At 45.3% G+C, this 24472-nt stretch overlaps 1 protein-coding gene across 2 annotated transcripts in view; it reads right to left on the bottom strand.

Moving 5' to 3' along the window:
- DDRGK1 (DDRGK domain containing 1) overlaps nt 1–23988 on the bottom strand; it is a 51955-nt gene extending 27967 nt beyond the window's left edge. Inside the window, exons 1-3 of one of the 2 annotated variants that reach the window (XM_077816034.1) lie at nt 23789–23988; nt 11980–12135; nt 9356–9391 (exon numbers count right to left, since the gene is read on the bottom strand). In XM_077816034.1, coding sequence (XP_077672160.1) covers nt 9356–9391; nt 11980–12135; nt 23789–23876 — 280 coding nt within the window. In that variant the 5' untranslated portion in view covers nt 23877–23988. The remainder of the gene's footprint in view (nt 1–9355; nt 9392–11979; nt 12136–23788) is intronic. The other variant, XM_077816035.1, reaches the window with a different exon arrangement.
- Nucleotides 23989–24472: the final 484 nt, after the last annotated feature.

Below are 24472 nucleotides of genomic sequence, written 5' to 3' on the forward strand. Positions count from 1 at the left end.
GATCTGAAGGTATACATTGTCCCCAAATGTGAAATAGTTATGGGTAAGGACAAAGTCACAAAGTTCAGCCACCAGGTTAGCCGTGACATTATCGGGGATAGTGTTCCTGACGGCTTGTAGTCCATCTTTGTGTGGAATGTTGGTGTAGAGGGCTTCTACATCCATAGTGGCCAGGATGGTGTTATCAGGAAGATCACCGATGGATTGAAGTTTCCTCAGGAAGTCAGTGGTGTCTCGAAGGTAGCTGGGAGTGCTGGTAGCGTAGGGCCTGAGGAGGGAGTCTACATAGCCAGACAATCCTGCTGTCAGGGTGCCAATGCCTGAAATGATGGGGCGCCCAGGATTTCCAGGTTTATGGATCTTGGGTAGTAGACTCTGACATCATAATCAAAAAGGCTGACAAAGGAGGTGCTGTTGTCATCATGAATAGGTCGGAATATGAACAAGAAGCTGCTCAGCAGCTCTCCAACACGAGTTTCTACAAGCCATTACCCTATGATCCCACTGAGAGTTACCAAAAGCAACTACAGCATTTGCTCAAGAAACTTCCTGAAAAAGCACAAGATCAAATCCGCACAGACACACCCCTGGAACCCCGACCTGGGATATTCTATCTACTGTGTTAGACACAGCCCGTTTCACAAACTGAAACACATACTTCTGTAGACAGACTACTGAAAGTAGATGCCTTCTCTACTAAATTTGTTTTCTGTAAATTGTTCTCGAACTATACCACTGTTCACTCGCTCTGGAAGGAAATAAACGCGAGGCAGACTTCTCAGCCCAGGTTTCAGTAAGAGTGAAATCGTACTAGCCAGAGGTTCAGAAGGGTTCCCCCTCCCTCCCCCACACATGCACAGAAAGCACAAGGCCCACTCACATTTTACATAGTAACATTTCAGAAGCTGCTGCCAACTGTGAAAATAATTTGACTCTGGATCACGTGGCAATATCAAAGTCAGCGACGCATCATCAGACTCCCTGGATGGAATTACACCCTTCTGATTCACAATTCTCTAGGAGTCACCACATGCATGGCTGGTGCTTTCCAGAAGCAAATAAGAAAACACAGTCCCTGCCCTAAAAGGCTTGCATAGTGTCGTCAGATCTAAATGTCTTACTGGCTCCTCAGGGCTTGTCTGCATATGGGATATTTGTACCCGTGTTTGGCTCTCAGTCTAGCAAAGAGTAAATTTTATCCTGGTTAAGAAGTCTAATTGAAATTCTCATTTGGAGTCTAGAGGGATAGTAGTATTGAGGTAAAGTATATAAAAAATTGTTAATTGTGAGTATGCTTTCTATGTTGATGTTAGTAGTTTAGCGATTATGACAGAGAAGATGCTGTTTAAACACTTGTGGGGGACTGACAAAAATAAGTCCCTGACCTCTGACCATTAACATCTTCCTCCCCCCAGTATGAAGTGTCTGATGGGATCCCACAAGACCCACTTCCTCAAGACAGCAGCACATTTCCTTGAATGTGCAGTTGCTAGAAATGCACATTTCTCTTCAGATATTTTTGTTGGGCCCCATGATTCAGCAAAGTGCTTCAAGTTAACACCGTGCCCATCTATGTGCTTAATAGGACTTAAGTACATGCTGAAGTATTTTGCTGAGTTACAGCCTTCATTAAAGTGGTAGAATAGATGTTCAATGCAGCATCGCGTTTGAGATTTCACACACAGCTATTACCACCACAGCACTACAGGTTAATCACGCCGCACCTATTCAGGCATGTACAGCAACAGACGATAAAGGGGTGTGTGTGTGCGCAAGGGGGACGGAGGTTAATTCTGATGTAGGAGCCATGCATTTTTGAGCTTCCCCAGATGTACAGGCAAAATTTTAAGACTGTTTCTCCATCGTTTCTGCTTTGGGGTTGTGGGGTTTTCTTTTTTTGTTTTGCATTAAATCTACACACACTATAGATATGCCCCCTTTTCAAGTAACCTTTTAGTAATACATTCATCAGCATTCAGATGCACTTAGTGAGCGACTCATCAGCACTTCTTTGTATTCCTCTAACAAATGTTTTTTGCTGTTGGGCTCTGGATTTGTAGATCAGGGACCAAATACTGCTCTGTTCCACTAATGTAAGTGGTAAGTCCACTGAAGTAAACGGTTTTATATTGGTGAATCCTGAAGCAGAATCCAGCCCCACAGCTTCAGTTCTGACTACTAAGACCAGGGGTTCTCAAACTGGGGGTCGGGACCCCTCAGGGGGCACGAGCTGTCAGCCTCCACCCCAAACCTCGCTTTGCCTCCAGCATTTATAATGACGTTAAATATATTTTAAAAAGTGTTTTTAATTTTGCTTTAGTTGGGGACTGGTCCTGCTTTGAGCAGGGGGTCCCTTCCAACCCTGATATTCTATGATTCTATGATAATTTATAAGGGTGGGGGTCGCACTCAGAGGCTTGCTGTGTGAAAGGGGTCACCAGTACAAAAGTTTGAGAACCACTGACAGACTATCAGTTCTTCGGGGGGGGGGGGGGGGGATATTTTTGTTATGTATCTGTAGTGCCGAGCACAATGGGACCGTGATCCATGACTGGGGCTCCCAGAAACAACTGCAGTACAAATGATAATGAACACATGAAGCAACTAAGATATTGGCTTCAGAAATCCATCCAACCCTGATTACACAGGAATCTTTGTTACACATGGCCACTGACTGGGACAAATCAATCCACCATATGGAAAAGCATGGGCAATAAGATGACTAACATGACAGTCATGCAAGCTGCTTTTTTATTTTATTTTTAAGAGAAAAGATTTATCAGTGATCCATTTTAGGACTCAAACAAGATGCTGGCCTATTAATCTGCAGCCACAAAACCAGCCTACGCTGATGACAGCCAAGTGCAGTACGTAAAGGGTATAGGCTCCTTCGAGAAAGAGTCGAACCACTTGAAATTCCTTTTCTGAACAAGCGCATATGGCATAACTGAGAAACCACAGACACTTACCTCCTTCACTCATGTCTGGGCTTGAAATGTCTCAAGGACAAAGATGGCCAGTGCTAAACCACATCACGCTGTTTATTGATGTAAAGGAAATCTAGATTGCTATAAAAATGCAGACTGACAACAAATGCAGGTCAAAACGTATACTATTTACAGGTGCTTCTCTAATGAAGACTATGGTAGTCATAGAAAGCACAGCACAAAGTTTAATTGTGCACTGAAGAGGTTTTACGGTGTTTTATTTTGCTTAAACTAGAAGCGCAGTCCAATGACTACATCCATTAATAGAGCTCTAACAGTTCCTGCCTCACAGGAGTTTGTGAGACATCATTAACGTTTATAGAACAATGTAGTTAGGTATCTGTGGATGCATGGCACTCTTGCGAATAAGTGAGAAGTATTTATTAGCTAGTAGTCAGGCAGACTGATAGATTTCTAGGCCAGAAGGGATCATTGTCAATGGTCATCTAGTCTGACTTCCTGCATTACACAGGCCAGAGAACTGCCCCAAAATAATTCCTAGCACAGATCTTTTAGAAAAACATCCAATCCTTGATTTAAAAATGGTCAGTGATTCACGGCAGGTTGACCTTCAAATAAAATAGCGCACAACTTCCCAATTTACCACCTTAGAATAAATTCAGTCGTCCCAAAAAGGTGTACATAGGATCCACTATTTAATGAGCATTTCAAAAAAAGCAATAGGATTTAAAATACATTCAAAACATAGAATTATTCAAGGTGAATTTACGTAGGCACTGTTTCAGATGTCAAAATTATGAACAGCTGCAGGTTTAAATGCTACACCAGCGTTTCCCAAACTGTGTTCCGTACGATGCGAATAGGTGTTCCGTGAAAGAATCGTAATTAAAAACAAGTGTCTTTAAATTATTTTTCAATTTGGCATATTTGAAGCGTAGTTTACAAAAATTTTTGAATGACTATAATTTAACATAAAACTCTTTTTCCGGTTATTGACAGATCTCGTATTGAATATCATGGAGTAAAGAGAACGTGGCACGCAAGCATGTTGACGTCTACCCCTTTCAGACATGTTTCAGTTAGTGACGTCGTACCCCTTCCTCTCGAGGCTGCGAACTGCAGCAGTATGCACACACCATTCTCTTTACACCATGTTGAATATAACATTCACTCAACACGTTCAAACCGGTGGGTCTTTACTGTGTGTGCGATAAGCACAACTAAACTAGCTTCACTCGAAACAATATAAATATTTGTGACAAAATTTGACAAAAAGCAGTATTTCTAAATATTGTCACTAAACCTAATCACCATGGATTTGTGGCTAAAAGAAGGAACTTTGAAACAAAAAGCAAGTTCTTCTGGTACTCCAACTGTGGCCGAAATAAACGAGCAAAATATTGTGACACTTCGAAGTGAGGATGAACAATCACAGTCTTTTGTTGCCGCAAAATCTGTTAGTACTAGTAAGTTATCCAAGGTGAAAGAATTTCCACCGAAGTATATAAAAAAAACAAGCAGCAGCAGGTGTTAAAAGACCGAAACGAAGGTATGATGAAAGTTATTTGTCTTTCGGTTTTACGTGTGTTGGAAATAAAGACGTTCCTGATGTGCAGTGCGTTGTGTGCAACAAAATACTAGCGAACAGTTCATTAGCTCCTGCTAAACTCTGTAGGTATTTGGAAACCAAGCATGCTGAATACAAAGACAAAGATATAAGATTTTTCAAGAGGCAGCATGACTCACTTGGAAATTGTAAACTTTGGATGATTAAAATTGCTAAAACAGACAACGAAAGTGCAACAGAGGCATCTTATCGAGTAAGTTACCGTTTAGTGCTTGCTGGAGAAGCTCACAGTATTGGAGAAACGCTTATCAAGCCTTGCGCGAAAGATATTGTAACGTGCATGTTGAGCGAGCAGTCTGGTAAAAAAAAACTGATGCTGTACAGTTGCCAAATACTGTTGCACGCCATATTAAAGATCTTGCCGATGACATAGAAAAAGAGCTAGTTTGCCGACTGAAAATTTGCCACGAGTATTCATTGCAGCTAGAGGAGTCCACTGACGTTTCAGGACTTGGCGTGCTACTAGCATTTGTCCGATATAGATTTAATAATGTTATTGAAGAGGAGCTGCTCTTATGTGAATCTCTGCAAAGCTACGCGACTGGAGAAGAAATAAATAGTCAACTGCATCAACGATTTTATCAGAAAGCATGAAATTAGTTGGGGAAAACGTAACGATGTATGTACTGACAGTGCTCGGGCAATGATCGGGAAGATGTAGGGAGCTGTAACGCGAATCGTAAGCGTGGCACCAGAAAGCACTAAGAGCCATTGTGTTCTACACATACAAGCACTTGCTGTTAAAAAAATACCAGCATATCTGAAAATTGTGCTCGATAAAGCAATACAAATGATCAATTTTGTCAAATCTCAACCACTTCAATCCAGGTTATTTAAAATTTTGTACGAGGAAATGGGCAGTCAGCACAAAATGCTTCTTTTACATATGGAAGTGAGGTGGCTATCCAGAGGAAAAGTGCTTGTGAGGCTTTTTGAGCTTTGTAGTGAACTACTGGTATTCTTCACTTCAGATAATTCAGGACAAAAATTTAACGACTGACAAATTCCTCATGACTAATGAGACTTGTGTATCTTGCAGACATTTTTGCAAAATTAAATGAAATTAATCTGTCGCTGCAAGGAAAGAATGTGACCATTTTTACTACAATGGATAAAATTGTGCCATTAAAAAAGAAACTGGAATTCTGGGCATCTTCTGTAGAACAGAATAACTTCGACTGCTTCCCCACACTACATGAATTTCTGACTGAAATAAATTCTACAGTCCATGAAGAAGTTTCCAGCACCATTTTACAGCACTTTTGTGACTTGCAAGCCTCTTTATTAGAATATTTTCCTACAACTACTGACCATAATGCTTGGGTTTGAAATCCGTTTGTAATTACAGCCAAACCAGTCGGCTTTACTGCACACGATTATGAAAGCCTAATTGACTTAATTTCCGATTTTGATTGGAAACAAAAGTTTAAGGCTCTTCTGCTGAATAATTTTTGGAGCAGCCTAAATAGAAGAGTACCCTAATGTGGCTAAACGTGCAGTTCGAGTGCTCCTTCCTTTTGCTACAACTTATTTGTGTGAGACGAGATTTTCGTATTATACTGCAACAAAAATAAAATATAGGAATAGACTTGATGCTGCGCCTGACATGAGGATTCACTTTCCAGCATTATTCCTAATATTAAGTGAATGTGATAGAAAAAAGCAGAAACACCAATCCCATTAAATCCAGATCAGTATTTCTGTTTATAAAAATAGATTTTCCCAGTAAAAATCTATTTGTTTGGTGTTTGTGTACCTATAAAAACAGTTTTTCTAAAGTAGAACACTGTTTTTAATTTTCACTCTTGCACTTGATTTTTGTACTACTTTATACGCGCTTTCCAGTTAGAAATTGTGAGTTCAAGTTATTTTAAATTTGTATTTTTGCTTTGTTTTATAAAATAAAATACATTTGAGAATAAATAACGCCATTTTTTATTTGAAAACCCAAATAATATTATAAGTGTTCCATAATAGGGTAAAAAGTGTTCCGTGGCCAGAAAAGTTTGGGCAACGCTGTGCTACACAAATCAGTCCTGTGCATTTTAAAAAGCAAACTGATTTACAAACAAAACAAACAGAAAAAGCCCTGTACGGGCCCTCGTTGCAGTTTCTATGTGCTTCCGGCAGCAGTTGACAACTAAGCAGCTAAACCGTCCAGCAAGCTGAAGAAGTGGGGCTTTAACCCACAAAAGCTTATGCCCAAATAAATCTGTTAGTCTTTAAGGTGCCACCGGACTCCCTGTTGTTTTTGTGGATACAGACTAACACGACTACCCCCTGATACTTGACAGCAAGCTTTAGGCATTTGATACTTTCCGGGGGAAGCATACCATGCTGAGCACCATGTCTCAGGAGGTAAGTAAAGGAACTGAATGTCAACTACTATGGTTTAATCGGCTATGTTTAATTTGGGATTTTTACTACCTTATATTTTAAAAGCTAGATTGTCCTGGTGCTCAGTGGCACACCTTGCTGTGCCAGCATTTCTCTGGGGGCTCTACTGGTTTATGCCGATTTGATTACAGGTAGAGGGGCACAAGGATAATCTTCCAGATGTGACCCAATGCAAACTGAGTTTTGTCTTCCCAAGTCTGCAGACGCACAAACAGTAGCACAGAGAGATGAACCCATAGCTCCCAAAATGATGATGTTTTCCATGGTTTGGGGGCTAGGGCACTGCAGTGAGAATCAGGAGACCTCTGCTACTGGCCTGCTATGAACCCTGGAAAAGTCATTTCACCTCTCTGTGCCGGTTTTCCTTCCCACCCTTATCTGGCTTGTCTGTTTAGATTATCATCTCTTTGGGGAAGGGAGCATCTTTCATTATACTTTATAGAGCATCTAGCAAAATGGGGCTCTAATCTCATTTGAAGTGACGGTCTTACAATTAACAAACAGCAGCCATTATTCTCCAGATAAACAGAGGGTCCTGTGGCATAAACAATAAGAATTATCTTATTGCCGTAACACTCAGAGGGCCCAGCCCCATTGTGCAAGGCGCTGTATGGTTTTATGTGCATTCTTGAGGGATCTGGGTCATTTTACTTGAAATCAAGGCCTCCGAAAATTTGAGTAAACCCATAGGAGGCTAGATACTTTTCTGAACTTGCTAAAGAAAATTAAAGCACCCAGAAAGTTAACTACTTCACTGCTAAAAGAAAAGGAGTATTTGTGGCACCTTAGAGACTAACAAATTTATTAGCATTTTAGTGGCAACGAGCCACTACTCTGGGCTTGCATACCCAGCTTAAATACAGGGCTGCCACTCAATCTGATGTCTGAATAAAAGCTTTCAGCAGAACCATTAAACTCTAAAAACAAACAGGCTCCACCAGAGATATGAGCTCAAACCTTTGGTGAATCAGTGAAAGTCAGAGCCAACAAAGGCCACCTCCACCTGAACCAACTAAAGAGATTTCAAAGTGGTTTCAGCTAATGCCGCTCCTGAGCCATGCAAACTCACTCTCACATGCAAACCCTGAGCTTTGCAAACACACATTCTTACTTGAAATTCCTCCCTTGTTCTTTCTGAGGCACAGAAAGGCTCAGTGACTGGCCCAAATTCACACAGAAGGTCTGTGGTGGAGCATGGACCTGAACCCAGCTCTCCCAAGTCTTAAGCTAGTGCCCTAACCACTGGGTCATCCTTCCTCTCTACTCTACCCCGCCCCCAACTTATCAATATTTTAAACAGAAACATAGAGCATTCAGTACCTAACAATACATTTATTCATTATCTTCACCGTTGTCATGCCAGCCCCCGGAAGGTCCCCAACCGTTGCCCATCTTGCTGTGTTATGCCTAACTTAGACTGAAAGCCCCCTAGAGCACAAGCTTTGTCATCTGTTTGTCCAGCACCATGTAGATTTATGCAACTAGCATTAATAGCAGCAACACCGTCACTGCCGTGGTCTGGATGATCAACACCTGCCAGTCCAAGACTATTTTTCTAAGCCAATTTCGAAATAAGGAGGTTAGAAAATAGCTCACTGGGTTTACTCATTTTGAGAATCACTCTGTCAGAAGTCTGTCCCACCATTTTGATCCGAGCAGGTTATTAATAGACCCGGTTAGTCTCAGAAGAGATGACCTTCTTTAAGTAGTCAGCTAATCACTGACAATTTTACTCAGCAGGTGAAGCCCGCATGGGACACTTGGCTAACAGGCCTGCCTGCATGACCTGCCACAGCCCACACGGAACCCTTGAATAAGAAGCCTGCCTACACACCCGGGGTCAAGGGTCTGTGGGGAAACCGTTGGCGTTAGGTGTTTCAGCCCTGTTTTCTGTGCCAATCTGCAAGTTATTCAGATGTCTTGCCCCACCCCAACTGCAGGAAGAAGTAGCCACAAAAAGATTTCAACTTGATTTAGCTCTGCTTGCTAAGGATGGGTATTTTACGCCCCCAAATAATCATTTTCCATCTCTCTATTAATTATTCCTCCCCCCCACACCCTCAATATCTAGATATCTGGTTCAATAAATAAAATTAAGCCTTCATCTAATTTATTTCGATAGCTTGTTATAAGCACCTATAGAGATTAAAATACAAATTCAACAGGCTGGACACAAGAATCAAGCAATGACAACTAGATGCTATGAACAAGAATCCTGTTCCTAGCAGCATACGGTAAATTGGAGAAGGTTCAGAGAAGTGCCACAAGAATAATTAAATTATTAGAAAACATGCCTTATAGTGAGACTCCAGAGAGCTCAATCTCTTTAGCTTAACAAACAGAAGGTTATGGGGAGACTTGATTACAGTCTATAAGTACCTACCTGATGAACAGATATTAGATAATGAGCTCTTTCCATCTAGAAGAGAAAGATATAACAAAATCCAATGGCTGGTGAAGCTACCCTGGAAATAAGGTGCACATTTTTAACAGTGACGGTAATCAATCATTGGAAGGATTTACCAAGGGTCATGGTGGACTCTCCGCCACTGGCGATTTTTAAATCAAGGTTATCTTTAAAAATAATAATAATAAAATAATAATAATAATATAATTCTCTAGCTCAAACAAGAGTTATTTCAGGGAAGTTCCGTAGCCCGTGTTATACGGGAGATCACACCAGATGATCACAAAGATACCTTCTGAATTAATCTTTAATGCAGCAGAGTCAGCAAAAGTACATGGTCACCCTTGCTCCCTTGAAGGGGTCTTATTCTAGCAAGGAACTTTAATTGTAAGATGGAAAAAAATCTCCACCACCTACACCCAGGGTCTGAACAAAGATTACACAAGGCCCAAATCTCAGGTCTGCTAGGGTCGCTTCGTACCAGTCTCCTAGGACAAAGCAGATATTCCCCCAGAAGGATCACCCGGCATAGGGGGATCCTCTGGTGACTGCAGCAACTCCTACATCAAAGCGTTCTCAGCTCTCAACATAAGGGAGTACTTAGGGAGAAAGGGAACTTTGGCAGCTGGTGTAGATTAGTTTTAGGTCTGCTTTAAGTCTGTGTCAGGAACCAGGCCAGCACAGAACCAGCCCCAGGACCAGGGGACTGAGAAGGTGCTCTGTGCACAAAGCTCAGCTCAGCCAGACCAGAGCATCTGATCCATAATACAAGTCCAAAACAGAAAACAGACAGAGGAGCAGGTTATTTTAAGCACACACCAACTGAAATCATGGATGCCTGAATTACAGCCCTGCAACTGATCTAAAGGCAGCCCGCAGAAGAGAACAGCAAGTCCACAAAAAGTGGTTGCAAGTCCAGCCACTGTACAATTTTCGGTGCCCGTGCTCTCTCCACGAGGCATTAGCACTGTGCTCATGTACTCAAGAGTGTACCAGCAGCACTAGAAGTGAGAAAAGGGACACCAAGGTAAAAAAGGAGTTGTCTTAATTTGATATAGACTAAAGAAACAAGTAAACAGATGTCAATTTAAAGACAACTTTATATAAGGGCTAAGTCACTTGCCTTTGTGTGCACTGAGCCACAAAAGAATTTATATGGGCTGATGACATTTATTCTTCCACTGCTGAAGTGCAAACTAACGTAAGCAGCTGTGCTTTGATAACTTCACATTTGGCTCCTCAGGAGAACGTGCGAGTGGCCCAGTCTTCAGACATCAAAAGACTTTTAGATTTCAGTGTCTTTCAAGTGTGCCAGCACATCAAAAGAAACAGCCAAGTTCAGGCCCTGTCAATCTCCCATGTGTGACATGGCTAAATATAATTAGCTTCGATAGCACATTTACCTGCCAAAGCAAATGCAAACATCTACTAAAAACAGTAGGAAAATAAAAGCTGGTAAAGTGGGATTTTCTCCAAGACAAAGTATCACGCCGTGCCATGTTTATTATGTCTTACTGACTGCAGATCAATCATGTTCTGTTTATCAATGACAAGATTCCCTTTCCACCCAATACAATACTGTATCAGCCAGTGCTGCAATCTCAAGCAAAGCAGGGTCTGCCCTGACCAGCACTTGGATAGGAGCCTTCCAGACTCAACCTAGGATCTGAGAGTCAAGCTTGCTTGACACCAGCAGTGTCCTTTTGGTTCGTAACTCAGTGAACAATGCTGTTGATGTTGCAAGCCTACTCATTCACCCACAGCTACACTGGCTCTGCAGAGCTAATGGGTGTGGAGTGACAAAGAGGTAGTTTGGCTAGAAAAGTCAGCAAATACCTTTTTATTCCCTGTAAATGCTGTTACTTATAGGCACTTTCCTGACCACAACCACACTAAGATAACGTGGTTACCAACTCAAGATGCAAAACAAAATTATGGGACGCTGTCCACACTGACGTACAACTACACCACACAGTGTTCCAATCTGATACAATCTCAAACTAAGCAGGGTCTGCTCTGATCAGTATTTGGACAGGAGCCCACTAAGGAAAACCCAGATGCTGCAGGAAGTGGAGCTGGTGGTTTAGTATGTGGTGTTCTTTCCTCTAGGACAGCACTAAACCAATGATTTGTGCTGCTGAGGCAGGGTATAAACGCCAAGGTACCAATTCTGTTTGTACCCTATGATCCCCTGGCACTTTTCATAGGGTTGAGCTGTTAGTCCGGTGAAGGGGCCACATTCTAACCTGGTTACCTACATTCTGCCTTCCTCCTAATTTCCCCTTGTAGTTTCAAGCTGGGGGAAAAAAACCCGTATTCTTCAACCTAGAAACAGCGTCACTGGCACAGAAGGGCTGCCACAATCCATCACAGAAGCGGCTGCATTTCAGTGATATGAGATCTAACACACTGGAGGAAGTCGTGTGTAAATTTACCTTCAGATTATTAGGACATTAAGTCAGGTCAGCTTCGGGCTATGCAGTCTCCAGTCAGTGCAGCTAGATGGGACATTCTGGGAACACTTACCTCGTTCCTAACCCAAACCAAGCTCATCTGCTAGCCCAATCCGTTTTTAAAAGCAGAGCTGAATCAGAAGTTACCTTCCATTCCATCTTCTGCCTGTTGCGCTCTCCTCTGGGCCAGCATCCTGCTGCCCATGTTCCTTCGGCGTCTGGGCATCCCTTCTCCCCGCTCATCGGTGTGAGGCCGAGGCCTGGCCACTGCGGCAGCCACATTTCGCTGGTGTTCCTCGTCAGCTGGAAAAGGGGAACATTTTAAATCAGAGATTTAATATTGATCTGTTGCAGCCATCCCATCGCAAGAGTGAAAGGAGCTAGCTGACCGGCAATTAGAGATACACTAGCAGTTGGGATGGTTTGCAATGTTTAGATCGGGTATATTTCACATAGAGAGAATGTCATTCCCTCCCCACCCCAATGATGATGATGTTTCTGTATGGTAGCACTGACTACATGCTGGCTCTTCCCCGACATTCAGGAAGGATAGCCCAAGGATCTGACAACAAGGCAGAGGTAGGGAGAAAAGGAGCAGAAACAATAGGCAAATTATATCTGAATCAACATGATTAATCTATGCAGGAGGTAGGCAAGCACTGAGGATTTGGAAAACCCCATCCTTAAACTCTCTGGGTTAGACTTTGAAAGGCACTTGGGTGCCTAGTGGGATTTTCAAAAGCACCCAAGGCTCCTAACTCCCACTGATCCCACTAGACACCTCTCTGCGCCTTTAGGTATTGAGACACCAAAGGGCCATTGAAATCAAATGAAATCAATGCAAGTTAGAAGTCAGAATACCTTGGCGGATCGGGGCCCTAAGTGTCTTTAAAAACCTGGCCTTCTGGCTCTCAGTTCCCCACCAGTAAAACAGGGATGATTCTTATCTGCCTTGTTTATTTAGACTGTAGTCTCTTAGGGGCAGACAGTCTCCTTGGAGGGAAGGAGGAGCATAAAACAATAGTCCTCCAATGTTGACTGTGGTCTCTAGGCACTGCTGTTAATAGAGTGGAAGGTGGCATAAGTAGTGTCTATGGACAGGCACTTCAAATACTGTTGTGACCATGAACTAGCTCTAGATGAGAAGGCTCTGTTATTCTATCATGGGCCCATAGCTCTTGGAACTTTCCGGGGGGGGGGGGGGGGGGAAGGACCCTTTGTGCTGAATTTCCGTTTTTCAGCTCAATAAGTGATTCTTTTCTCTTCGCATCTGGTAAGAGAATCAGTTCAGTCCTTTCTGAGTTAGCAGAACGTGGGACCCAAAAGTGTTTTTCTTCCTTTCAGATGATTCAGATCTTTTTGTTTTTTTGCACTTCAGCTATTCAGACCTGACGTCATCTGGCCTGTTTAAACGTGCGAACGCGTGTGTATTTTTCACTTATTGCTGCACTTGGAAAACTTTGTTGACAAATAAGGACTACAGATCACAATCTGTGCATGCAGCATTTCCTCATCTTCCCATGCTGATTTCAGCGCAGTTATCCTCAGAATATACAAGTACGGAAGTGGATGCTGGTGAATCACAATTAGCAAAAGGTACAAGCTACCTATATCATGTTTCAAGGATACATACAACCATGCTTGAGTCCACCTACCTACTCATAAAGGTTACATATCATGGATGAAGAGTATGTAACAGAGTGATGCAGCTTTCTCCGATTCCCCCACAACCTTCCTATCCTCTGATTATTGGCTGATTTGTCAAGCATCCACAGCATCATATTTATACTTGTGTCACTACATAATTCCACCCCTACCTACTCATCCAGTCACACGTTTCATCCCATCCCCTCTGCTGCTCCAGCGATGCCACCCCTCACGACCTGCTTCATCCACTTGTCCCCTGAGTGTGTCCATGTCTTTCTGCATGCTGCCAACTACGAGTGGTGGGCTCGATCCTGAGAGGCATGGAGCACTCTGGACCTGAACCAGCAAAGCACTTAAGAATAGTATTAAGACCTTAAGTAGTTAAGACCGCTATTCCTACCTACATACCTCCAGCTTTCATCCAGACCACACCACACAATCCATTGTCTACAGCAAGCTCTATGATACAATCGCATTTGCTCCAACCCCTCAGACAGAGACAAACACCTACAAGATCGCTATCAAGCATTCTTACAACTACAATACCCACCTGCTGAAGTGAAGAAACAGATTGACAGAGCCAGAAGAATACCCAGAAGTCACCTACTACAGGACAGGCCCAACAAAGAAAATAACAGAACGCCACTAGCCGTCACCTTCAGCCCCCAACTAAAACCTCTCCAACGCATTATCAAGGATCTACAACCTATCCTGAAGGACGACCCATCACTCTCACAGAACTTGGGAGACAGGCCAGTCCTTGCTTACAGACAGCTCCCCAACCTGAAGCAAATACTCACCAGCAACCACACACCACACAACAGAACCACTAACCCAGGAACCTAACCTTGCAACAAAGCCCGTTGCCAACTGTGTCCACATATCTATTCAGGGGACACCATCATAGGGCCTAATCACATCAGCCACACTATCAGAGGCTCGTTCACCTGCACATCTACCAATGTGATATGTGCCAGCAATGCCCCTCTGCCACGTACATGGGTCAAACTGGACAGTCTCTACGTAAAAGAATGGACACATATCAGACGTCAAGAATTATAACAAAAACCAGTCGGAGAACACTTCAATCTCTCTGGTCACTCGATTACAGACCTAAAAGTTGCAATTCTTCAACAAAAAAACTTCAAAAAACAGACTCTAATGAGAGACTGCTGAATTGGAATTAATTTGCAAACTGGATACAATAAACTTCGGCTTGAATAAAGACTGGGAGTGGAGGTGTCATTACACAAAGTAAAACTATTTCCCCATGTTTATTCCCCCCACCCCCCACTGTTCCTCAGATGTTCTTGTCAACTGCTAGAAATGGCCCACCTTGATTATCACTACAAAAGGTTCCCCCCCACCCCCTGCCGTTCTCCTGTTGGTAATAGCTCACCTTAAGTGGAAAGAAAAGGAGTACTTGTGGCACCTTAGAGACTAACGAATTTATTTGAGCATGAGCTTTCGTGAGCTACAGCTCACTTCATCAGATGCATACCGTGGAAACTGCAGCAGACTCTATATATACACAGAGAATATGAAACAATACCTCCTCCCACCCCACTGTCCTGCTGGTAATAGCTTATCTAAAAGCCATTTCCAGCACAAATCCAGGTTTTCTCACCCTCCGCCCCCCCACACAAATTCACTCTCCTGCTGGTGATAGCCCATCCAAAGTGACAACTCTTTACACAATGTGCATGATAATGAAGTTAGGCCATTTCCTGCACAAATCCAGGTTCTCTCACTCCCTCACCCCCCTCCAAAAACCCACCCCCATACACACACAAACTCACTCTCCTGCTGGTAATAGCTCATCCAAACTGGCCACTCTCCAAGTTTAAATCCAAGTTAAACCAGAACATCGGGGGGGGGGGTAGGAAAAAACAAGAGGAAATAGGCTACCTTGCATAATGACTTAGCCACTCCCAGTCTCTATTTAAGCCTAAATTAATAGTATCCAATTTGCAAATGAATTCCAATTCAGCAGTTTCTCGCTGGAGTCTGGATTTGAAGTTTTTTTGTTTTAAGATAGCGACCTTCATGTCTGTGATTGCGTGACCTGCAGTTTCCACGGTATGCATCTGATGAAGTGAGCTGTAGCTCACGAAAGCTCATGCTCAAATAAATTCGTTAGTCTCTAAGGTGCCACAAGTACTCCTTTTCTTTCTGCGAATACAGACTAACACGGCTGTTACTCTGTCACCTTAAGTGATCACTCTCTTGTTACAGTGTGTATGGTAACACCCATTGTTTCATGTTCTCTCTGTATATAAATCTCCCCACTGTATTTTCCACTGAATGCATCCGATGAAGTGAGCTGTAGCTCACGAAAGCTTATACTCAAATTTGTTAGTCTCTAAGGTGCCACAAGTCCTCCTTTTCTTTTTAAAAACATGGTTCACTTTAATGTGCAAATAGTCTCACTGAAGTCTTAACTTTAAGCATGTGAGGGGACAACCACATGCTTAAGCATGTGAGTAAAGTTCTTGGTTGGCTTGGGACCAATGTGCCCAGCAGCTTGCAGGATTGAGCTCAGAGTGCCCTCCACACACTGCTCTGCCATGTCACTACCCCCTCCTCTGTGAAACCCTTTGCTAGAAACTCACTTCTATTGTGGTGCCCACCATAGGAGAATAATATTTACTACGACATCCTTGAGGAACTCACTGCCATATGCTCAGGCAGTAACCCTCATCCTCCTCACCCCATCCATCTCCTTCTGTTTGGCACCCTCACTTATTGTATCAGGTCTAAAATTTTGAGAGTAAACTCGTTAGGGAAGGGAACGTGTCTCATCTTCTGTGAAGCGCCTAGCATGCTTCTGAGAGGATAAAATAATTCAATGAGATACTGAATATTATAAATATCATTTATTATGGCACTTTGTAATTATTATTAAAAACTCTGAGAAGTGTTTTGGGATACAGTACGTATGGAGGCACTATACAAAATACATATATAGTATTTCTTAGCCTCTTAAAAAAAAATCCCACCCTTCAAGGCTTGGTATCCTTTAATCTAAAAAGATTCAACATGCCTATCAAATTTTAAAGACATCCCCGCATAGCGTATCAGTTGGGAAATTCTAGTGCTCATTTCTTTTGTGTAATAAAAAAAATACCCAGAATACAATTCCTGAGAAACAGACACCGTTATACATTTCATGAGAAATAAATCTATTTATAAAGTGTGTGTTCATTTCAAACCTGTCTCTCAGCCCTCACAAGGACAAATGTGTGAACCCAGTGACTGCATCACCTTGACTCAAATCACCCCAGAAGACATAGTTAGTCCCCAAATCGATCAGTGTTAATCCAGCAAAGAAAGCAGTATTTAGTATATTAAAATAAAACAAAAAGAGAAAACTAATGCTTCTCATGGCTACTGCATGCACAGAGTCACTGACTTGTATTGCTTGTCTATTTAGATGGACAGATTGGGCCTTATCAATCCCAGCTTTGTTCAGAACAGAGCACACTATAAACCCTGAGCAAAATATAATAATGCATGACACACCCCACCCCCCCTCAGTTAAAGGACAACACCAAAAACAAACAAACAAAACAGCGAAACAGGAAAACTGAGATACCTTGGAAGTGCATGTTTAATTTTATCCAAGTTTTCAATAGCTCCAGTTTTATGACTCAGTGTTTCTACATCCAGCAGACACCTCGGATCAGCAGGAAATTTGATTTTCTTATGTGTGGGCTGCAAGATTAGCTTCATTTTGGATTTCTGAAAACCACCAGAGGAATGGGGCAAAACAAGAAACCCTAAGAGGGCCTAAAACCATTTAAAAACAGAAGTGTTTATATACTGATTACTTTACCTGGCTCCACAGCAAACACCACGCAAAGCAACACTATACAAAGCTAAAAGAGAAAAGAAGAATACAAACCACCCACAGAAAGTGCAGGTGGATCTAGGAAAGCAGAACAGTTTTCCAAACTGGAATTTAGCAAAGGCATTGGGGTTGTAACATTATAGAACATATGAACGGCCACACTGGGTAAGACCAAAGTCCACCTAGCCCAGTCTCCTGTCTTCCGACAGTGGCTAATGCAGGTGCCACAAAGGGAATGAACAGAAGAAGTAATCATCAAGTGATCCATCCCCGGCACCCATTCCCAGAGCACCATGGGTTCTTTCATGTCCCAAAATGCTTAGAGCGGCAGTTTTCCATCTCACCTCAAATAAGGTACCTTCAAGCGTGCTCCCTAACACAACTTTACACAATTTTACTTGCCCCACAGCAAAGAATTTTTATTTTTTTGATCAGCATGTAATATATGTCCTCTCCTCATATAACATTATCATCTTTAATAGCACGGTAAGTCGGCAAGTCAACATTGTGCCTGAGCTGGCAGATTTTCATGACAGTTTTGCAACACTGCCCTAATGCTATCCTGGGTCACTAGCTTTGTACTGACTCAGAAGAAAGAGCACCACCTGCTGCATTTATTTATACATTTGCACAGCGATAAGGACTACTGTAGCAACTGCCTTACAAATACATTTCAAATAAGCCAGCACTTCCTGCAAGACCCTCTCTCTCCTATCCACAAACTAACACAGGTTGTGACATCCAAGGAACTGGTAGCACAAATTAGCATGGCTGCAGGCGTACCATTAAAAAAAAGCCATACATACGTTGAACACGTAGTTTTACCAAGGTGGTGTATGACACTGCATAGCAGTCTTGGCATACAGAACAAGGCCACGTCTGCACAACAAATCATCTAACACCAGTTACATTGGCATAGAACTGCCACAGTTAGTAGATAGCTCATTCATGCGCATACTTGGCTCCTTGTGCTGGCACTGTGTGTACTCACCAGGAGTGTCTGTGTTGATGCCAGGTGTGGTGCATCATGGATAGACAGGTATCCCAGTGTGCCATAAGCCATTCTCCAGTGCAAAGCCTTTTGGGAGACTTGCCCAATGTGTTATGGGGTAGAAATGAGTCACGCAGAAATGAGTCACGCAGGGAACTCTGGGAGCTAGGAGACAAGTTCCCAACATGCAACTGTCCTCATCCTATAATGCCATCCATATCCCATAATTTTCATGCCTTTTAAAAAAAATCCTGCCAACCCGCAGGACGCTTCTTGCTGTCCGCCATCTCCGATGGATAGAATGATTTAGCCCAGAAGGGATCTTTGGTTGCCCACTCCCAAGCTTTAATTTACCAAACACTAGCAAATGATATAGGGTAATTTCTGGTTTTCATAAATAGGTAGCATTCTTTACTCTCAGTAGGACTGCACTAGTATCCCAGCAGGATAAACCTGTGCCCTTCCAAGGAGACACAAAGTCAAGGTCAAGTATCAGGGGGTAGCCGTGTTAGTCTGTGCCCACAAAAACAACAAGGAGTCCTGTGGCACCTTAAAGACTAACAGATTTACTTAGGCATAAGCTTTCATGAGTAAAAAAAAAAACGCTTCTTCAGATGCTTGTTGTTAAAGTCAAGGTCCTGACTGTGACAGATGGGCAGCTTTCTGCAATATATTTGGGAGACTGCATTGCATTAAGGGCATGGATCAGTGTGGACTAGGAACTGCACGCATTCCATGGGAGGAGGGTTATCGCAGCTCTTGCAGGAAGTGAAAACAGAAAGGGATGAGTAGGCAAATCATTCAGGTTATAACACCTCCAGAGAGGTACCACCTCCTGGGAAAGTGTACATATTCTGCTTTAAAGTGGATTCTTCAGAGACCAACATGAAAAAAAAAACAAAAAACCCGAACATCTAGATAAACAGCCTGATCTTAAACTGACTCAGGGCCTTCTATCTGGTTCCTGATCTAAACACTGATGAGAACTCGTAACCACAGGGAAAACCCACTTGTGGGATTTGAAGGACTGACACCTATGTTGGCGCAGGAGTGTGGGGTGGGAGTGACCTTTTCAGCATGTATATAGGTTCTTTTATAGTTTTTATATACATTCACTGCAATGTTTTTCCCTTATGAATAAGGCTGCAAGTCTGTCACGGAGGTCACGGATTCCGTGACTTCTGCAGCTGGCAGGTGTGGTTGACCCCAGGGTTGCCCAAGCAGCTTGGGCAGCCCCAGGGCCAGCTGCACCACCCCCCACCCCCGTAACAGCGACAGTTCTGAGCCGCCCCATGCCAGCAGCAGCGCGGTGGTCCCGGGCTGGTGGGGTCATTTCCTGCCAGCAGCGGTGGTCCCGTATCACTCCCCCTGCCCCCTAAGCACCAGCAGGCACCCCGGAGCCCCCACCCCGAGTACCAGCGGGCACCCCGGAGCCCCCCAGAACACCAAAGATTTAGTCACAGGTATATAGTACAAGTTATGGACAGGTCACAGGGCTGTGAATTTTTGTTTATTGCCCGTGACCTGTCCATGACTTTTACTAAAATCCCATGACTAAACCTTAGCCTTACTTATGAATAAACCTGCTTGCTTAGAAAGAGCTGTGTGGTAACTTGTGACTGCTGGCGATACCTCGGAGAGAAAGCAAAGCAGAGGTGATGGGAGATTGGTTTGCTGGGGTTAGTACAGTGTAGATCAGGGAGCTGTGCAGCGTTAAAACCCCTAGTCACAAGGAAGCGAGGCACAGGTCTCCATCCATGAGAGGTGATGGCTGGGAGCTGGAAACCTTTAAGTGCATGAAGGGCATCCACAAAGAAAGAAATATAGATGCAGTTACCCTGAAACTGTGACACTAAGCACCTGTGCTCATTATACACTCTAAAACAGCAGTTTTCAGCCACTTCCTTACTGTGACCTCTCATCACATCAGAGAAGTTTTGGGACCTCTATTCAGACATCCAGAATTCCCTTTGTGAGGTTATCAAAATCCCCTAAACCTATCTGCAAGCCCCCATGCTGAAGACGCCTGGCCTAAAGCACCTTTCACAGCAGGATGTAGAATTCTTAACATAATTGTAACAGCTGCTGCCTTCCACTCAAGAAGAGAGTGCAGTGAAATGACCCCCATGGCAGATCACATACTGCCATCATCGATTGCACGGGAGTCCCAGTGGTTTTGAAAACAACTTCTTGGTGTGCACAGAGGCCAGAATCAAGCCCAAGGTTTGCAATTCTGTAAAGTGTTTTCAGGCTACAGAAGTCAATATAAATCATTATATAATACACCATTTCTGTTTGAGGACAAAGACAAGTGACGTGGTGTCACAAAATGCCATTAAAAAAAGCTTCAACACAATTAAAACATTCTGAATATAAACTGATTTGAAACAAAACACCTTTAAAAAAAAAGGCTATTTGGGATCCCAGATCATTAATAAATAGATGCATGAGCTTCAACGTAGGTTGATTGCAGAAGAAAACTGTTCCCCCCTCTCCCCCTCCCACCCAAAAAAACCCCGCACAAGACAAAACACAGTTCTTGCTTCACCCTAGCTTGAAAGTCTTGAGTTCAGGAAGTGGTATTTCTCCAGCAAGAGTTACCGATGCGTTAATATCTAAGGTAGGGACAAGGCAGCTGCCTGCTCTGCCTTAGGTATCAGCAAGGTCCTGAACTGCTGTAGAAGAAACGCTAAGGCCAGGTCTACATTAGAAAAGGTATGGCTATACCAGCAAACCCTTCTGTTGTAGATACAGTTTATGCTGGCAAAAAAGTGCTTTTGCCGGAATAGCTTATACTAGTTTAGCAAGTGACATAAGCTATACTGACCAAACCACTTTTATGCTGGTGTAATTGCCTCTACACTAGTGATTTTGTTGACAGAAAAATGTCACTTACACGCCCTGACTAACATTACTATGCTGGCAAAAGTCTCTAGTGTAGACCTCAACTCGGGTCTTCATAGCTAAGAAGCCTCTCCCTTCACTTTTAAAATGCACTGATCTGGACAGTTTATGGCTCCATTAGGCTTTCACTTATGACATTTGGGATGCAAGGAAATTGCAGCAGAAGTTCTACATTATTGCAACCACAGGCAGCCAACACCATTTTAAGGTGCTGTCTCACCAAACCCTTCTCAGGGCAGGGCTGCACAGCATGGTGCCTAAAACACTGCTAGCTACCAGCATCTCATCTTCCCTGATGCTACCACCAATCAAGCTGACCTGGTGGTAGCAACAGTGGGAAATTTTTGTGAAAACTTCCTCCTAGCGACAAGGCCAAAAGCAGGGGCCAATCTGCTGTGTGTGTGTGTGTGTGTGTGTGTGTGGTAGTTAAACCCTAATGGTCTGTCTACACTCAAAATGCTACAGCGGCACAGCTGTGCAACTACAGCGCTTCAGTGTAGACACTACCTATGCTGACAGAAGCGTTTCTCCCATCGGCATAGGTAATCCCCATCCCTGAGAGGCGGTCACTAGGACGATGGAAGAATTCAGTCCACTTGATGCTGTTTACAATGGTTGGTTTTACTACACTATTCAGAGGAAGATTTTTCACATCCCTGATTGAGTCAGCTCGGTCGACCTAATTTTCTAATGTAGAGCAGACTTAAGGCTTTGAACTCTGTCCTTCAGGATCTCCTAGGGGAGGACCTGGGGTGGGAACTGCTTTCTAACACAGTCTGAGGAATCGCCCTACTCGACATATAACCCACAAAGAGCATTTCAGCATTTGGGCCAAGTGCTTCACTGAGGAAACAGATTCTGCTTTCTTCAGGATCTGGAGCACCCAGTATGATCAACAGCTGAAGCAGGTTGAAGGTATCAGAGCAGCAGCCGCGTTAGTCTGAATCCGCAAAAAGAAAAGGAGTACTTGTGGCACCTTAGAGACTAACAAATTTATTTGAGCATAAGCTTTCGCGAGCTACAGCTCACTTCATCGGATGCATGCAGGATATTTGAAGAAACTGATCAGTAAATGTGTCTGCCATGGGAAATGCCCTGTTCCTAACAGAGGAGGCAGCAGAAATGCCCTCAAGAGTCAATTTCTATCAATACATCCAGCCTGATAGCAGAAGACCAGCCAGGATTTTTTTTCTTTGCATATTCTTGCAGAAAACAGTCAGCAGATACTCTGACTACAATCTCTTCGAGGCAGGAACTGGCTTCATTCTGTGCGTGTGTACAGCACCTAGCGCAACAGGGCCCTGATTCCGGAGCAAGGCCTGCAGCTGCTATTGCAATACCAATGACACCAATGAAATGGAGAGTGAAGAAGCAAAGCACGAATGTTGTCCCCACAAAATGAAAAAGTCACATTTCACTGATCACCATGGTTGATATAAACCAGGTGCCATGCAGCCCACCCCCACAACAGTGTCACAGAACAGTAGGCTGTGGAAACGCCACATTACATCGTCCTCATGGGGTCCTGACCACTGGCCTGCCCTGCCCCAACTGCCCCCCCTAGTAACCCCAGCCTCTACCGCCCCTGGGTTCCCCCTCATCAGTGAGCCAAGGTCCCCCCATGGGCCTCTCTCCCCGCCCAGGGACTCAGCTGCCCCCCATCCTCCCCTACGGGTCCCTGTTCCCTCTCCCCAGGGGCTAGGTTACCCCCCCGTCTGCCCGCATGGGGGGGGAGGGCCGGGCCACACCCCCCTCGGGTCCCTGTTCCCTCTCCCCAGGGGCTCGGCTGCCCCCCCATCTGCCCGCAGGGGGGCCGCCCCCCATCCTCTCCTCCGGACCCTGTTCCCTCTCCCCAGGGGCTCGGCTGCCCCCCGTCTGCCCACATGGGGGGGGCCGGGCCACACCCCCCTCGGGTCCCTGTTCCCTCTCCCCAGGGGCTCGGCTGCCCCCCGTCTGCCCGCATGGGGGGGGCCGGGCCACACCCCCCTCGGGTCCCTGTTCCCTCTCCCCAGGGGCTAGGTTACCCCCCCGTCTGCCCGCATGGGGGGGGCCGGGCCACACCCCCCTCGGGTCCCCTGTTCCCTCTCCCCAGGGGCTAGGTTACCCCCCCGTCTGCCCGCATGGGGGGGGACGGGCCACACCCCCCTCGGGTCCCTGTTCCCTCTCCCCAGGGGCTCGGCTGCCCCCCGTCTGCCCGCATGGGGGGGGCCGGGCCACACCCCCCTCGGGTCCCTGTTCCCTCTCCCCAGGGGCTCGGCTGCCCCCCGTCTGCCCACATGGGGGGGGGGGCCGGGCCACACCCCCCTCGGGTCCCTGTTCCCTCTCCCCAGGGGCTCGGCTATCCCTCTATCTGCCCGCATCCTCCCCCCGACTCCCATCCTCCCCCACGGGCCCCCGTTCCCCCCAGGGGCCTGGCTGCCCCCTTGCATGTGGCGGGGCCCCCGGAGGACGCAGCCGGGGTGGGGGGGGGGGGGGACTCCCAGGCTGCGAGCCGGACCGAGGTGAGGACAGGCCCGCCCACGAGGGGCGGACCGAGGGGAGAACTCTTGCCCCCGCCCTCTTACCTGCCTGCACCTGGCCCCGCAACCGGGTGGCAAAGACGATGAGGGCGGCCAGCAGCGCCGCGGCCAGCAAGTACAGCACCGGGTCCATCTTCCCACGTGACCCCGCCCCCTCGGCCCACGCGCCTCCTTCCCGAACGCCGCTGAGGGCGGTTCCACAGCGGCTCAGCTCACGGGGGGGCGGGCGAGGGCCGCTTGGTACGTTCCGCCTCCGATCCCGGAAGTGGGGGGGGGGGCCCGATGAGGGGTGGCCCTTTCGGCGCCTGTTCCAGTGGCGTGGCAGGGCAGGGGGTGGCTAAGGTGCTGCCTGTAATGGCGCCCACCTCAATGACAGCGTTGCGGGGCAGCTGTCCAGGGCGGCGGTGGGGCTCAGCAGCATCAGGGGTGCTAGCAGGGGCACCGCAGCCTGGAGGGCCCCATGCCTGGTGGGTGGGGGGCCCTGGCAGAGGATGGCCTGGACACCCGCTGTGAAGGGGGTGCTGGTGGCTCTCCCTCTTCCCGGAGGGGTACCCGCGGCTGGTTCCCTACCCGCCTTCAGCAGCGGCTTTCATAGATACTAAGGTCAGAAGGGACCATTGTGATCATCTAGTCCAACCTCCTGCACAATGCAGGCCACAGAATTTCACCCACCCACTCCTACAAAAAAACCTCACACCCATGTCTGAGCTATTGAAGTCCTCAAATCGT

This window comes from Eretmochelys imbricata, chromosome 4 (genome assembly GCF_965152235.1).
Source record: "Eretmochelys imbricata isolate rEreImb1 chromosome 4, rEreImb1.hap1, whole genome shotgun sequence".
In the NCBI taxonomy this organism is placed as follows: domain Eukaryota; kingdom Metazoa; phylum Chordata; order Testudines; family Cheloniidae; genus Eretmochelys; species Eretmochelys imbricata.